This window comes from Pelodiscus sinensis, chromosome 30, assembly GCF_049634645.1.
Source record: "Pelodiscus sinensis isolate JC-2024 chromosome 30, ASM4963464v1, whole genome shotgun sequence".
In the NCBI taxonomy this organism is placed as follows: Eukaryota; Metazoa; Chordata; order Testudines; family Trionychidae; genus Pelodiscus; species Pelodiscus sinensis.
In genome coordinates, this window is record NC_134740.1 from 4500297 (window position 1) to 4514465 (window position 14169).

At 59.2% G+C, this 14169-nt stretch overlaps 1 protein-coding gene across 1 annotated transcript; it reads right to left on the reverse strand.

Moving 5' to 3' along the window:
• Positions 1 to 1540: 1540 nt before the first annotated feature.
• Positions 1541 to 2518, reverse strand: LOC142821119 (olfactory receptor 10A7-like). The gene has a single exon (XM_075911920.1). It carries the CDS (start codon positions 2516 to 2518, stop codon positions 1541 to 1543), a length of 978 nt encoding a protein of 325 aa, XP_075768035.1.
• Between the last annotated feature and the right edge of the window lie 11651 nt (positions 2519 to 14169).

Genomic DNA, 14169 nt, shown 5'->3' on the forward strand with positions numbered 1-14169 from the left:
AAAAGCCCGTCCCCCAACCCCCGCCCGCCCTCGAGCGCCCCGAACTCTCACATCACGGTAGGACCCGCCTTCCAACGCCAAATAATCCCGCCCACACCGCTTCCTGCTGCCGCAAGCTGCCCCAGCACCAACTCGGGACCCCACGTGGAGCCCCACTCGCCACATTCGGGCGCTGCTCATCACCCCTGTCCCGCTCCCACAATGTTCCGCGTGCCCACACATTTGCATACGTGCTCACGCAGCTCCGGATAGGTCCCGCCCTGGGCTACCAGTGCTCAGCACCCTGCCCTGTCAAGCCAGACCCGGCTCTACAGCCATTGCCCACGTGCTGCTCCTGAGGGCGGGAACCAAGGAAAGCGGCAGGGCGGGGTGCGGTACAAGGGGCTACGCGCAGTAAGGGGGGCACTGGCACTGGTGGGGGGACCGGAGCAATTTTGCTACAGCTCGCTGTGCTGCTCCCGCCGGTGAGTGCCCGGGCGGTCCTGCTGCCTCTCCGCATGAAGCGGCTGGCTGCTAATTGCTCTAGACGCTGGGGAGGGATAGGGTGGCGTCCCGCGCTGTCCCCTCCCCCTAGAAAAATGCCTCAGCTCCCATTGGCCAGTTTCCGGACAATAGGGGCTGAGACATTTTGCTGGAGGCAGGGGCAGCGAGGGGAGCGTCCTCCCTCCCTGTGCAGGAGAAGAGCCACGTGGAGCAGCCATCCTGGCAGACAGACATGGAGACCTGCCTCTGGTTTATGCAGGGCTGGTGGATTGGAGCCGCCTAGGTAAGCTCCTCTCAGCCAGGGCTTCCCTCGTTACTCTTCTTTCCCTCCAAATTCCTGCCCCAGACCACCACCTTCTCTTATCCCAGGTCACCACCCACATTCTCTGTACTTTCTCTTTCCACATTCTCCAGATCAGAGCTCTCTTCGAGCTCCTGCATTTCTCCTACATCCCTTCTCTAGGCTGGAATTCTCTTCTGCACCCCTACGTCCTTCTCGAACACGCAACCCAAGCCCATGTCCCAGATAATAACCCCCTCCTTCGTACAAACTCCCTCTCAGACCCCACATCTCTGCCCGCACTCCAGGCCCATATCCCAAGCTCGCTCTACACCCCACTCGCAATAGCACACCCTGCATTTCCTCCAGAGTACCCCCCCACCCATTAAAATTACTGTCCACCCCGCTTTAACCCTTTAGTAACGGGACATCGGGGTAGCGTAAGCATACAAGAGCAGTGTGGTCCCAAGTATTGTTTTTCTGGAATAACGGCCATTATTCTGCAAAATCACTGCAGTGCAGATGTATAGAATGTCCCCTGTTCTTTATCTTTCAAGTAGCCACCAATTCAAGTCCCCTGCAGCCCAATTCTACTTCCTCAGTGGCATTGGCATTTGGTGCTAAATATAACAGATCAACTATTTTAAAAAGGTCTCTGCACCTCCATTGCCCCCAGGGATATGATTCTGCAAGTGTATGACAAGAAACTCACAGATACAAGTGAAGAAGGAACCTTATATTTTGTAGGCTTTGATTCCCACCCATGGTACAGATATTTCATTTTCTCCTAAGCAAACCAATCTGCCAATATCTCAGAAACCTTAATTCCCTGCAAGCTTTGCACAGGGCCTCCTGGACCTCCCTGTTTCTCAGGGTGTAGATGAGTGGGTTGACCAGGGGTGTCAGGATGGTGTAGGACACTGAGAGAGCTTTCTTGAAGTCTCTCAGGAGGTCGGTGGTTGGGAACATGTAGGCAATCAGGAGAGCTCCATAGTAAATGCTCACCACGATGAGGTGGGAGGAGCAGGTGGAAAAGGCCTTTTGCCTCCCAGTGCTGGAGGGGATTCTGAGGATGGTGCTGATGATGCAGATGTAGGACACCAAGGTGAGCAGGAAGGGGACCAGTGAGAAAATCAAGCAGACTGCAATTGCCAACGTGTCCATCAGCAGAGGGTCATTGCAGGACAGTTTGACAAGAGGAATAAAGTCACAAAAGAAATGGTCGATACCATTGGGGCCACAGAAGGTTAATTGGGATATTGGCACTATGGTTATACTACAGCCAAGCAAGCCACCTATCCACGATCCCCCAGCAATCTGGAGGCAAGACCTGCCACTCATCAGAGCTGCGTAGTGCAGCGGGTTGCATATGGCTAGATACCGGTCGTAAGACATTCCCAATAGGAGGAGGCATTCTGAGCCTGCCAGAGCACCAAAGAAGTAAAATTGTGTGAGACACCCAGTGACGGAAATTGTCCTGTCCCCAGTCAGGAGCCCGGCCAGCAGCAGAGGCAGGAGGGTGGAGCTGTAGCAGATCTCCAAGCAGGACAAGTTGCCCAGGAAGAAGTACATGGGGGTGTGAAGGTGTCGATCAGTCACAACCAAAACTATGACAACGATGTTCCCAGCCATGGTCACCAGGTAGATCACGAGGAAGAGCAGGAAGAGAGGAACCTGCAGGCCAGGAAGATCCCCGAATCCCAGGAGGATGAATTCTGTGACAGACGTTTGGTTCCCTTGTCCCTGGCTTGCCATGGGGTGTGTCTGTGGGACAGAAACAGGGTCACTGGGAGCAATAACTAACATTCATTGCAATATGGCAGCCTTGTCTCCATCGCCTCCCTCTGCCGGCCCTGGCACAGCAGAGGAGTGAGGAGTGAGGAGTGGAGGGTGGGGAAGGGAATCACCGTCTCTTGGCCGCGGGGACAGATTCAACATCTGAGCAGAGAGCAGGTGAATCAGACCGTGTCTCTACACCCTGGGGAACGTCTCAAGAGACAGCGCCGCGCACTCAAACCCTGCGGCGCTGGGCTCGAACAGGGGGTGCAGACACCCTGACAGATGCGACAGACGCTGTGTCAGACAGTCCCTCCAGTCACTGTCTGGTGGGTAAAAGCCGAGCGAGGGAGGAGCCGTTCCACTGGGGAGCTGGGCCAGGAGGGGATATTTGACAGGGGGCTCCAGCAGAGAAACCAACCAAGCAAACGGGCCTGGGACTGTGACGTAGTGGGGGTACCTGGCTGGTTTCTATGCTGCTGGCTCTGGGGGAACCCCCACTGGCTGCTGTGGGTACCACGACCCAGCAAAACAGGATGAGTCACTATGCAAACCAGTGGCCAGACACCCCCCATGGAGAGGAACAAAGGAAGGTGGAATGCTGCCTTGGCTGGGGGGCAGGGCTGGAAGTTAGGGAGTTGGTTGCTGGCTGTCGGAGGGCATGGATGAGACAGCCTAGGGAGAGGAGCTGGAGTTTAGGGGCCCAGTCTCCCCCATCTCAAGGGGGCCTGAGGCATCCTAGCCCAGTTCCTGTGACCAGATTACATCTGTGCTGCGCTGTGCTGGAGGAGCAATAAACCACCCTCAATTCCACTGGCTGGTGCAGTCTGTTTGTGCCATTTCGGGGTGCAGGAGACGGGGAACCCCCAACGTGCCGTCACACTGGTGTCAGGAGTGGGATGCACTGCACCCCGTGGATGAAGCTCCCAGCGGCAAGCGACAAGGCGCAGTAGAAGCAAGAGCCCTGGAGCCAGGCGTGCTGGAGACAGAGCGAAGCGGTTCCTGGGAATCGTGGGGCGCTGCAGCACTAGACTGGTGAGTCTGCACCGAGGGGCCCAGCGGGCAGATGGCCTACGCCCGACTCTTGAAGGCAGAGCTGGTGGGGCTGTGCAGAGAGAGGGGCTTGCCTGTGCGGAAAGCAACCAAGGCCCAGCTGATTACCCAGCTGGAAGAGAATGACCAGCCACAGGGCCAGGATCTTGTCCCCAGGGGAAGCAGCCAGACCCCCCCTGAGAGTGTGTCAGGCTCAGAGAGGGGGAGGAGCGCTGGAACCCAACGGAGAGATGAGACAGCGTCTCCCGGGAGGCCTGCAAGCCGTAGCCCATCTAGGGCAGGGGCCAGCCCAGCGGAGCTGCGGCGGCTGGAGATCCAGCTACGGATCAGGGAATTGGAAGTAGAGGACCGAGAGAGGGACCGCCAGGACCGAGAGAGGGAGCGCCAAGATCGAGAGAAGGAGCGCCAAGATCGAGAGAGGCAGCGGCAGCATGAGCTGGCCATGGCAGAGCGGAGAACCGGCGGGGCACCGGCTGCGCCAAGTGCGGATGGGCCCCAAGGTCCCAGGGCTGCCAGCCACTTGGAGGGGCTCGTGGTGGCCCAATTGAAGGACATGGGTGACATAGACGGGTTCCTCAGCTCCTTTGAGAGGGCCTGTGGACTGCAACGGGTTCCCCCAGCTGACTGGCTGCAGGAGCTCATCCCCGCACTGAGCCAGGAGGCGGCCGGAGTGCTCAGTCAGCTGGAGGACCTACAGCCAGGGGATTACAACCGAGTCAAGGAGGCCCTGCTGCACAAGTTCGGGCTGACCCCCGAGATATACAGGAAGAAGTTCCGGGGGGTACAGAAAGGGCCACGGGAGACCTATGTGGACCTGGCCTCCTGCCTGGCGCAATACTGCCGCAAGTGGGTGTCTGGAGTTGGAGCCCAGACCGCAGAGGAGCTGCTCAAGCTGGTCATGATGGAGCAGTTCTATGAAGCGTGCCCACCCAAACTGAGGCTGTGGCTCAAGGACCGGAGACCAGAGAACCCCCAGGAGGCCGGGAGACTGGCGGATGAGTTCACGGAGAGCCGGTCCGGGTGTGAACGGGAGTCCCGGAGAGAAAGGGAACCGCGCAGAGACCGGATCTCGGCTGAGCGACGGAGGGAGTCAACTACGGGGCGAGACCAAGGAACAGGTCGTCTGCGCCCCAGAGAACCAGCCAGGGCCTGGACAGAGACAGCCCAAAGCCTAACTTGCCAGCGCTGTGGGCAAAAAGGCCACAAGAGGGCTCAGTGCACCAGGTCCCAGGACCGGGGACTGTCCAGGGTTAACTGGCTGGGGCGGGAGGAAGGGCAGGCTGCCCCAGAGGCAGGGGCTGGCAGGCAAACCTCAGCTCAGAGAGAGGGGAAGGATGCTCAGTGCACCTCCCCTGGGAGGTCTGATTCTCAGGAGGCGGATTTCTCCGTGTACCGGGTGGGGGCAGGACGGCCCCTGCGGAGCGAGTGCCTCACACCCCTGGAGGTGGATGGTAGGAAGGTGACGGGCTTCTGGGACACGGGGGCGGAGGTGACTCTGGCCCGATCTGACATAGTGGCCCAGGAGCGGATACTACCCCACGCGCAGCTGACCCTGAAGGGCATAGACGGGTCCCCGTTTAAGGTGCCTGTAGCCAGGGTGCATCTGAAATGGGGGGCGAAGGAAGGCCTCAAGGAAGTGGGGGTGCACCCGCACTTGCCCACCGAGGTGCTGATGGGGAACGACCTAGAGGAGTGGCCCCATGAATCCCAGCGGGCTCTAGTCACTACCCGGAGCCAGAGCCAGCGGGGGGCTGACAACGTGGGTCCAGGGAAGGACTCCTGGCAGCGTCCTCAGGGTCCCATCCCAGTGGACACGGGGTCCAGCCAGGCTGGGACTCCGGACCTAGGCAGAGGTGGGGGACAGATCCCGATCCCTGCCTCAGCAGCTGAATTCCAGGCTGAGGTGCAGGCAGACCCCTCCTTGCAGAGGCTGAGGGACCAGGCTGGCCTCCGTGCAGCTCAGCCCCGGGGGAGAGGTGGCCAGGAGAGATTCCTGTGGGAGCGTGGGCTCCTGTTCCGTGAGTGGCTCCCCCCCAGGAAGGCGAGGGCATGGAGGGTAGAGCGGCAGCTGGTCGTCCCCCGAAAGTATCGCCTCAAGCTGCTGTATTTGGCCCACGATGTCCCCGTTGGGGGCCACCGGGGGATCCGGAGCACCCGGCTGAAGCTGCTCCAGCACTTCTATTGGCCGGGAATCTTTACAGCCGTGCAGCGGTACTGCCGGTCCTGTGACTCCTGCCAGAGGGGCGGGAAGGCCCAAGACAGGAGGAACGCGGCTTGGGGGTCTCTACCCCAGATAGAGGACCCTCTGGGCTTGCTGAGAGAGTTATGGGAGGGGAAGTCCTCCCTGGATGGAGCATCGGGGGTGGAAGCCGCCCTTGCTGTCCAGAGAAGGCTCGCTGGGCTCATGGCCCCGGCCCGAGAGACCCTGGCCAGAGATCAAGGCCAGCGGAAGGGTGGGTGTGACCCCCGAGGACAGGCCTGGGCCAGTCGCCCTGGAGCGGGGCGGCGAGTGGACAGAGGGAAGCCAGCTCATGTGGGGCCTCGCCACGGCCGGCCCGAGTCAAGGGGAGCACCCATGTCCCCAGGGCGGGTTCCCACGCAGAGGACCCGAACTTCCCTAGGTCACGAGCGGAGTGACCCTGCTCAGTTCGCTCTCGGAGGGGGGAGAACTGTGACGTAGTGGGGGTACCTGGCTGGTTTCTATGCTGCTGGCTCTGGGGGAACCCCCACTGGCTGCTGTGGGTACCACGACCCAGCAAAACAGGATGAGTCACTATGCAAACCAGTGGCCAGACACCCCCCATGGAGAGGAACAAAGGAAGGTGGAATGCTGCCTTGGCTGGGGGGCAGGGCTGGAAGTTAGGGAGTTGGTTGCTGGCTGTCGGAGGGCATGGATGAGACAGCCTAGGGAGAGGAGCTGGAGTTTAGGGGCCCAGTCTCCCCCATCTCAAGGGGGCCTGAGGCATCCTAGCCCAGTTCCTGTGACCAGATTACATCTGTGCTGCGCTGTGCTGGAGGAGCAATAAACCACCCTCAATTCCACTGGCTGGTGCAGTCTGTTTGTGCCATTTCGGGGTGCAGGAGACGGGGAACCCCCAACGTGCCGTCACACTCAGTAAGGGCCGGTGTGAGGGGTTTCCCCTCGGCCTGGCCCCTGGTTCTGCTCCTTGAGGCAGAAAGCAGCAGGGCACAGTCTGAAGTGCAGACACTGGGACTTGTATTGGGCCAGTGTCCAAGCAGGTGGGTTCCCAGGCCCTGCGCACCAGTCAGGCACATTTCTGTGGGCCGATAGAGTTTTCCTCTCCCCCAGCTACCGCGATTCACCCAATAGACCCCTTCCTGTAACCCCCAGCCGCAGATACCGATGGGATCCCCCGTCTCTCTGCTCTGTTCCCAGCTTCGATGCTGGGGAGCCCTGCCTGGCAGAAATGGCAGCTCCCTGCACTCGGGCCCTGTGACTTTCGCAGCCTGTTCCGCCCCCTCTGCCCCACGGAAAGGCTGCGGGCGCATTGGAGAGAGTCCAGGGGAAGGCAACCAGGATGATCAGGAGGGGGTGATGGTGCTGGAGCCGCCTCCTTCTCCCAGCCCCGGCTATGGATGGACCCTGCCCTGGGCCAGAGCAGACGCCGTTCCTGTCCCTGGCCCCCGACGTCTTGCCCTCTCGGCGGTGCGGGGGGCTGGTGTATCTCCGCTGTCACAGGTGGGCTTTCCCCGCAGCCCCGCGGACCTTTCCCCACCCCCAGCCGGGCTGCGTTCCGCACAAGGGTGAACAATTAAACTGGTTGCGATGGGGGCGGGGATCCTTAAAACGGAAGGTTAGTCCATGAGACTGTGGAAGGGCCATTTCCCCCCGGCCGGCCGCACCCTGGCCTGAGACAGCAGCGAATCTCAGCTCTGCGCTCCTCGCCTCTCGCCGCCCCCTCTGCACCGCCGGGCGAGGGCCGCCAGGCAGGGAAGGACACTCGCTGAGCCGGCCGGAGGGGAGCGCGAAGCGGGACACTGCGGGCCCGGCGGTTGCAGGGCGGCCTTGGGCGCGGCATGTCAGTGCCCGCCCCTGCTTTGCCCCCGGCTCCCTCTGGGGCTCGCCGGGCCCGTTAGCAAGGCTCCGCCGCTGCCTCGGACCGCGGTTTGGTGCCAGCGTGGGGCGGTATCGCGCGCCCATTGATTTCACACCGTTAGCTGCCCGAACAGCTCCAGAGATCGGTCCTCCAGCGCCTCAGGCGCCCCTCGGCCAAGCTGAGCTGGTAGCAACGCGAGGGGGCGGAGGAGAAACACGTTCCGGAGAGTGCGGTGTCCAGATGCCAGGGTGATGGGCGCAGGGGACTCTGTGACCCGAAAACTCTTCCCGGATCTGAACTCCTGCCCTTGGAAGGGGAGGGGGAGTGAGAGACCAGCGCCCAGTGAGCCGTGAACGCCCCCGGCACTAGCGTCCTACCAAACCCACGTTGCTTCCCAACCCTGGAGCGCCAGGGCACAGGGAGGAAACGGCTGATTTACCTCCAAGGCAGGTCTGGCAGCCACAGGATCCCGGCTCCCACCTCCGCATGCAGCATCTCCGGGCGAGAGGCAGGTTCCTCCGCCCATCTCTGCCCGGCGCGTTCCCCTGCGCCCCGGCCCGGTCAATGGAACCTCAGAGCCCAGAGCAGCGACCGAGGCTCCTTCGCCCTGTCCGCTGACGCGCCCCACGCCTCAGCCCTGAGCCAATTGGGGAAAGTCTGCTCCGGTGCTCTGTATAGCCTGGTGTGGGTAGGGGCCGCCTCCCCAGTCTCTGATCCCGCGGGGAACGTCGCCGGCGAGGGAGGATGAAGTTTGGTCTATTTCTGAATGACACCGGCAGATGTAAACTTCTAGTCCCTACGGCAAAGTCCCGAAGAGGGGAGAAACTTTGAACCCTGAAGCAAATCTCTCTGTGGCGAGCGAAGAAATAACATAGTGATTCTAGGAACCCCTGTATCAGTAACTCAAGAACTAGGGGTCATTTAAAATGAATAGGTAGGAGGTTTAAAAGAAAGAAAAGGAAGGTTCCCCCTGTGACGGCTCGTTGGGGTTTTCCTGTTTCCTGCACTCCCGTAGTGGCACGAACAGACTCCACCAGCCAGTAGAATAGAGGGGGTTATTTGCTTCTCCAGGATACAGCACAGCACAGATGTAATCTGGTTACAGGGCAGGCCTGGGATGCCTCAGCCCCCCTTAGAGATGGGGGAGTCTGAGCCCCTACATCCCAGCCCGTTGCCTTACCTGCTTCCTCCATGATACCAGTGTGACGTAGTGGGGGTACTTGCTGGGCTGTGGTGATCTCTGCTGTCTGGAGCAAGACCCAGCAGGGAAAACCTCATTATGCAAAGGTGACTCAAAAACATGTCTGACCTGCCGCCCCCTATGGGGAGAAACAAAGGGAGGTGGAATGCTTCCCTGGCTGTGGGCAGGGCTGGAAGAGGGGGAGTTCGTTCCTGGCTGGAAGGCAGGGAAGAAGGAGCTGGGGAGGGGGCTGGGACTCCCCTATCTCAAGGGGGGGCACTGAGGCCTCTTAGCCCCAGTTCCTGTAACCAGATTACATCTGTGCTGCGCTGTGCTGGAGGAACAATAAACAACCTCCATTCTACTGGCTGGTGAAGTCTGTTCATGCCATTTTGGGGGTGCAGGAGATGGGAAAATCCCGATGCATCATCACAACCAGACAACCAAAACTCCTCCACTCTCCTCCAGCTCTGCCCACCAGCCAGGGCTGACCTCACCCTCCTTTCTTTGTTCCGCTCCCTGGGAAGTAACTGGTCAGACAGGTTCAAAGCCTCCTTTGCATAATGACTCATCCCCTGCCCTGCTTGGCCCTGCTACAGACAGCAGCCTGTGGAGGTCACCCACAGCCCACTGTGCATCATAGCAACCAGCAAGGTACCCCCACTAATGTCACACCACCCCCTCCACCACCGCATACACACACACACACAATGTACAGTAACCTGTGGAACTCCTTGTCAGAGGAAGTTGTGAAGCTCAGGACTTTAAAAGGGTTCAAAAAAAGAGCCGAGAAATTCAAGGGGGTTAAGTCCATCAATGACTTAACTAGAATGAGCAGGGATGGTGTCCCTGGTCTCTAATTGTCAGATGTTGGAAATGGGTGACAAGGGAGGGATCATTTGATGGTTACCTGTTCAGTTCATTCCCTCTGGTGCACCTGTCATTGGCCGCTGTTGGCAGCCAGGATACTGAACTAGATGGATCTGTGTTCTGGCCCAGTGTGGCCGTTATGTGTCTCTCATGATATTTTAACCCCTACTCTATGTCTTTTTTCAGATAAATCTTTGTTACAGAATTCGCTTTGCATCTGTAGTTGGCTAAGACCTGAAATAATCATTGACCTGGTGGGTGATGTCTTTAAGGACTTGTCGAACTTTTTATGCGATGAACACGATTCTAATTAATCCTCATTGTATTTGATTTGGCTGTCTGGGTGGGAGCTTTAGGCTGCGTTGTATTTCAGGCTTCTGGGCTATTTGCTTCCTGGTTTGGAGAATCTAAATATTAGACTAACAGTGTGGGGGTTTCTGTGCCCCGTTCTTTGCCATTTGCCCCAGTAGAGCGATCGTATCCTGGTCCCACTGGGACTCCCATCAACGCTTCCTGATATTAGTATCCTCTGATGTCTTCACGCTTTTCATGACTGCCCTACGCCAGCCTTTCCCCGACTGACCGGTTTTGCCTCCAAAGGTTTGACGCTAACAACGCCCAGCGGGACTTGCATAATGGGACTTGCACTCCCTGTACCTTGTATAATTGCCTCGTTTGCTTTCCCCGATGGGGAAAATAGTTCGGTTCGTAATTAAACATCAGGTTACTTGTTGGGAGATTCTTGTCCCAGGCTGTTCCAATGTCCTCGCACCGGCCCCTTTACACGTACGCAGCGCGTGCTGCCGCCTATAGGGCACTTCAGGGCAGAGCTGCCGGAGCTCGTCCTTGCTCGCTGCTGCCCCCTGTGGGAACGTTACAGCATCACTGCCTTTCCCGTGGTTTTCTAATTGCTGCTGAAATCTACTGGGCATTATTCAGAGTTTCTGACCGCTCGTTTCCCTCACTCACTCCACGCCTCACTGGGCTGCCGTCTGGTGTCGGGTTCACCTCTGCGCTCCTCCCATTTTCTTCCTCCCACGCCTCCCACGGTGCTTCTTTCCGAATTCTTGACTCCTTTGTGCCCCCTGATGGCCACTCCCACCGCTCAGAGCCAGCGCTGGGAGCAGCGCGGGAGCGTGGGGCCCGCCGGTGGGTGCAGGTAGGAGAAGCAGCGAGGGTCGTGTGAACGTCAACGGCAAGTTCATGTCTTTAGTCCAAGATTAGTGAGACGCAACGTGCAGACAGAAGCTTCCTCCTTCTCGCGTTCAAAGTCCTTGTGCCGTAGGGAAGCTGCCGTTTGCAGAACCCGTCCCCGCGGTATAACATCGAGGGATTCCAACAGCGCTAGTTCTACAAAATAACAAAGAATAAAACACTTCCATTCCCAGGCCCAGAACCATCTCCTGCCGCCACATTCCCATTCCCACCGCCACGCGTGTTCTATTCAACATCCCACCCCTCCTACCCCCGCTGAACACTGCCCGTGTTCTCATTGTGCGGGGCGTGTGAGCGCCGCTCCCAGGAAATACCGCCCTGGGCTCTGCAGGGGGAGGTTTCTGTCCGAGCTCAGATTCGCTTCCCCTCGCTGTGTCTCTCTCGCAGCGAAACTGGGCGCTGTCCCCCTGTGACGGCGCGTTGGGGGTTCCCTGTCTCCTGCACCCCGAAATGGCACAAACAGACTGCACCATCCAGTGGAATTGAGGGTGGTTTATTGCTCCTCCAGCACAGCGCAGCACAGATGTAATCTGGTTACAGGAACTGGGGGCTAAGAGGTCTCAATGCCCCCCTTGAGATAGGGGAGTCCCAGCCCCCTCCCCAGCTCCTTCTTCTCTGCCTTCCAGCCAGCAGCTCCCTAACTAACTTCCAGCCCTGCCCCCCAGCCAGGGCAGCATTCCACCTTCCTTTGTTCCTCTTCATGGGGGGTGTCTGGCCACTGGTTCAACAAGTTTGGCATTACCTTGGCCTAGTGAGGTTTTCCCTGCTGGGTCTTGCTCCAGACAGCAGGGGTCACCACAGCCCAGCAAGTACCCCCACTACGTCACACCCCCGCTCTCAGGTGAGTCAATGAATGGAACCAAACACCTTTCCTTTCTCAGGAAGATTGGCCAGCTCCTGTGGTAAGTCAGAGGCAAACTGCCCAGGGAGAGGCAGGGATTCATAGAATCCGAGGGTTGGAAGAGACCTCAGGACTCATGGAGTCCAGCCCCTGCCCAATGCAGGAAAAAAACTGGATTAATGGAAGAAAAACTCTTTGTATTTAAGGTCCGTCCCCCCAATCGATTCAGCGTGTGTCTCTGGGTGGTTTCATTGCGCCAGTAACTGTCACCGCTGTGCTGGGTTGTTTAATATCTTCGTGTTCTGTGGCTCTCGTCTGTGCTCTGTGTCCTGCGCTGTGCCCGGCGCAGTGAGAGCCGGCGAAAGCGGGGCTGCAGGGAGACCTGGTTTTTGGAAAGACTCAGAGGTGGTGATTTGGCCCCGGCGGTACTGGGCATAGGCTGTGTCCTGGTTGTGCGGGTGAATGTCTCCCACCCATCTGCGCTATTCCCAAGGCCTCCTGACCCAAGCCCAGTTGAAACTGCTGCCTGTGTGGCGGGTGGCACCTAGCCAAGGCGGGAGATTTCACCGCCCCCCGGCCGGACTGGAATAGCTGCGCCTGGGAGCGGACGGGGGCGGGGGTAGAGAAGGGAAGCAAAGCGGAGCAGAGAGAGAATTTTCAGCCGACCAAATCTCTAGTTCTCCCTCTCCCTCCAGTACCGCCGCACGAACAGTCACAGGCCCGTGCAGAGCACAGACGTGTTTCCGCTGCCCCCTCGTGGCTACCGAGACCATAGCGATTCCGCAGCCTGGGTTTTTGTAGGGCCACAAGCCGCTTTCGTATCAGTGTGTGTGGGTGTGTGGTTCCCGCACAGTAATAGCGGGCGGTGTCCTCGGGCTTCAGGCCGGTCATTTGCAGGGACAGCTGGTTGTTGCGGTTGTCCCTGGAGATGGTGAATCGGCCTTTCACTGAGCCTGCGTAAAACTGTTGGCTCCCATCGGTGTAAATTCGCCCGACCCACTCCAGCCCCTTCTCAGGAGCATGGCGGATCCAGCTCATGTCGTAGCTGCTGAAGGTGAAGCCGGAGGCTTTGCAGGAGAGGCGCAGAGAGTCTCCGGGCTTCTTCACATCCCCTCCGGACTCCACCAGCTGCGGCTGGGACCGGACACCTGGGAATAAGGACACGTATAGAAAATAGAGTAGCCGCAGCGGCTAAATCCTCCCTTCTCTGCAGCTACAATGAGCGATACCTTCCAATGCAGCTACAATGAAAATCAAACCGAGCCAAAATCCCATTGTCCCTGGCGCTGGCGGGGGAAGTTCTCAGGGGACTGGCTGGTCACTGCCCAGACTGAGGGGGCTGCGGATTGTCCCTGCGCGTGCAGCCTGGGCAGAAACAGGGACCGATTTAACCAGGACACCAGCTCCGTCATTTGCATACCCCTCCCTATGAGAGGCACAAGTTCCTCCTGCCAGGGATCTGACTGACTTGTCCCAGGGATCCGGGAGCAGGAGTCAGACTGCCGCGGCCTGGGTGTCTGTGCAGCTCCCGGCACCTCTGGGCTCCGGGGAGGCACGAGCCGCTCCCTGCAGTGACTGTGTTTCCTCCCGCAGGGATTGAGGGGCCGGATGTTGTCAAGTGCTTTGAGGAGGGGAACAATCGGCTCTGAAGCCTCCAGGGAATTTCTCCCCCCCCCCCCCCAGTACAATGGGAGCAGGATTTTCCCTGCCCCCGCCCCAGACACTCACACGCCAGGGAGGCCAGGAGGAACAGGCAGGCGAAGAACGAGTCCATGATGCTCGGAATGAAGGAACAGGCCGGGCAGGGCTGTGTCTGGGCAGAGACTGAGGCTCCTAGGACCAGGGGCTGGTATTTAACCGGGAACCCCCGGGCCGGGATTTGCATGCGGCTGGCAGCCAGCGGGGATGGGCGATGAAAGGGGCCGGCGGGCCGGTGGTTCGGAGCTAATTGGGGGAAACTCACTGAGCTGCGGAGGCTGCTGCCCTGCCCCGGGACACTAGAGAAGTGGCTCGCGGATCCGTTACGCTGGTGTCAGGCCGGGATCTCTCTGGGCCTGGCCCCTGTTACCAGGCAACACTCGGGGCTCTGATCAGGGCGGGAGGGGAGGCTCTCGGGTCAGCGCCAGAGGCAGGAAATGAAAGACCTTTATTCTGGGGAACTCGGACCTATCCGCAAAGATAGTTCAGGCGGCTCCTGTCCCCAGTGACATCCAGGGTGCAACTGCCGGATTCAGTCCTGCCCCAGCGACAGGGATGAACATCCCCAATAAAGAGCCTCACCGAGACCAGTGACGTCACGCTGCATTTTTACCCGCCGGGTGCAGGAAAGGAGAGTCCAGCCTGGTTACCTTTGGCTGAGCTAACGGCGGGATCGGTCCAGATGGAGAACCGGTTTCGTTATAGGAGAGCAGGG

Coding starts and splice junctions, on each gene's coding strand:
- LOC142821119 (XM_075911920.1), bottom strand. CDS start 2,518: ATGGCAAGCCAGGGACAAGGGAACCAAACGTCTGTCACAGAATTCATC.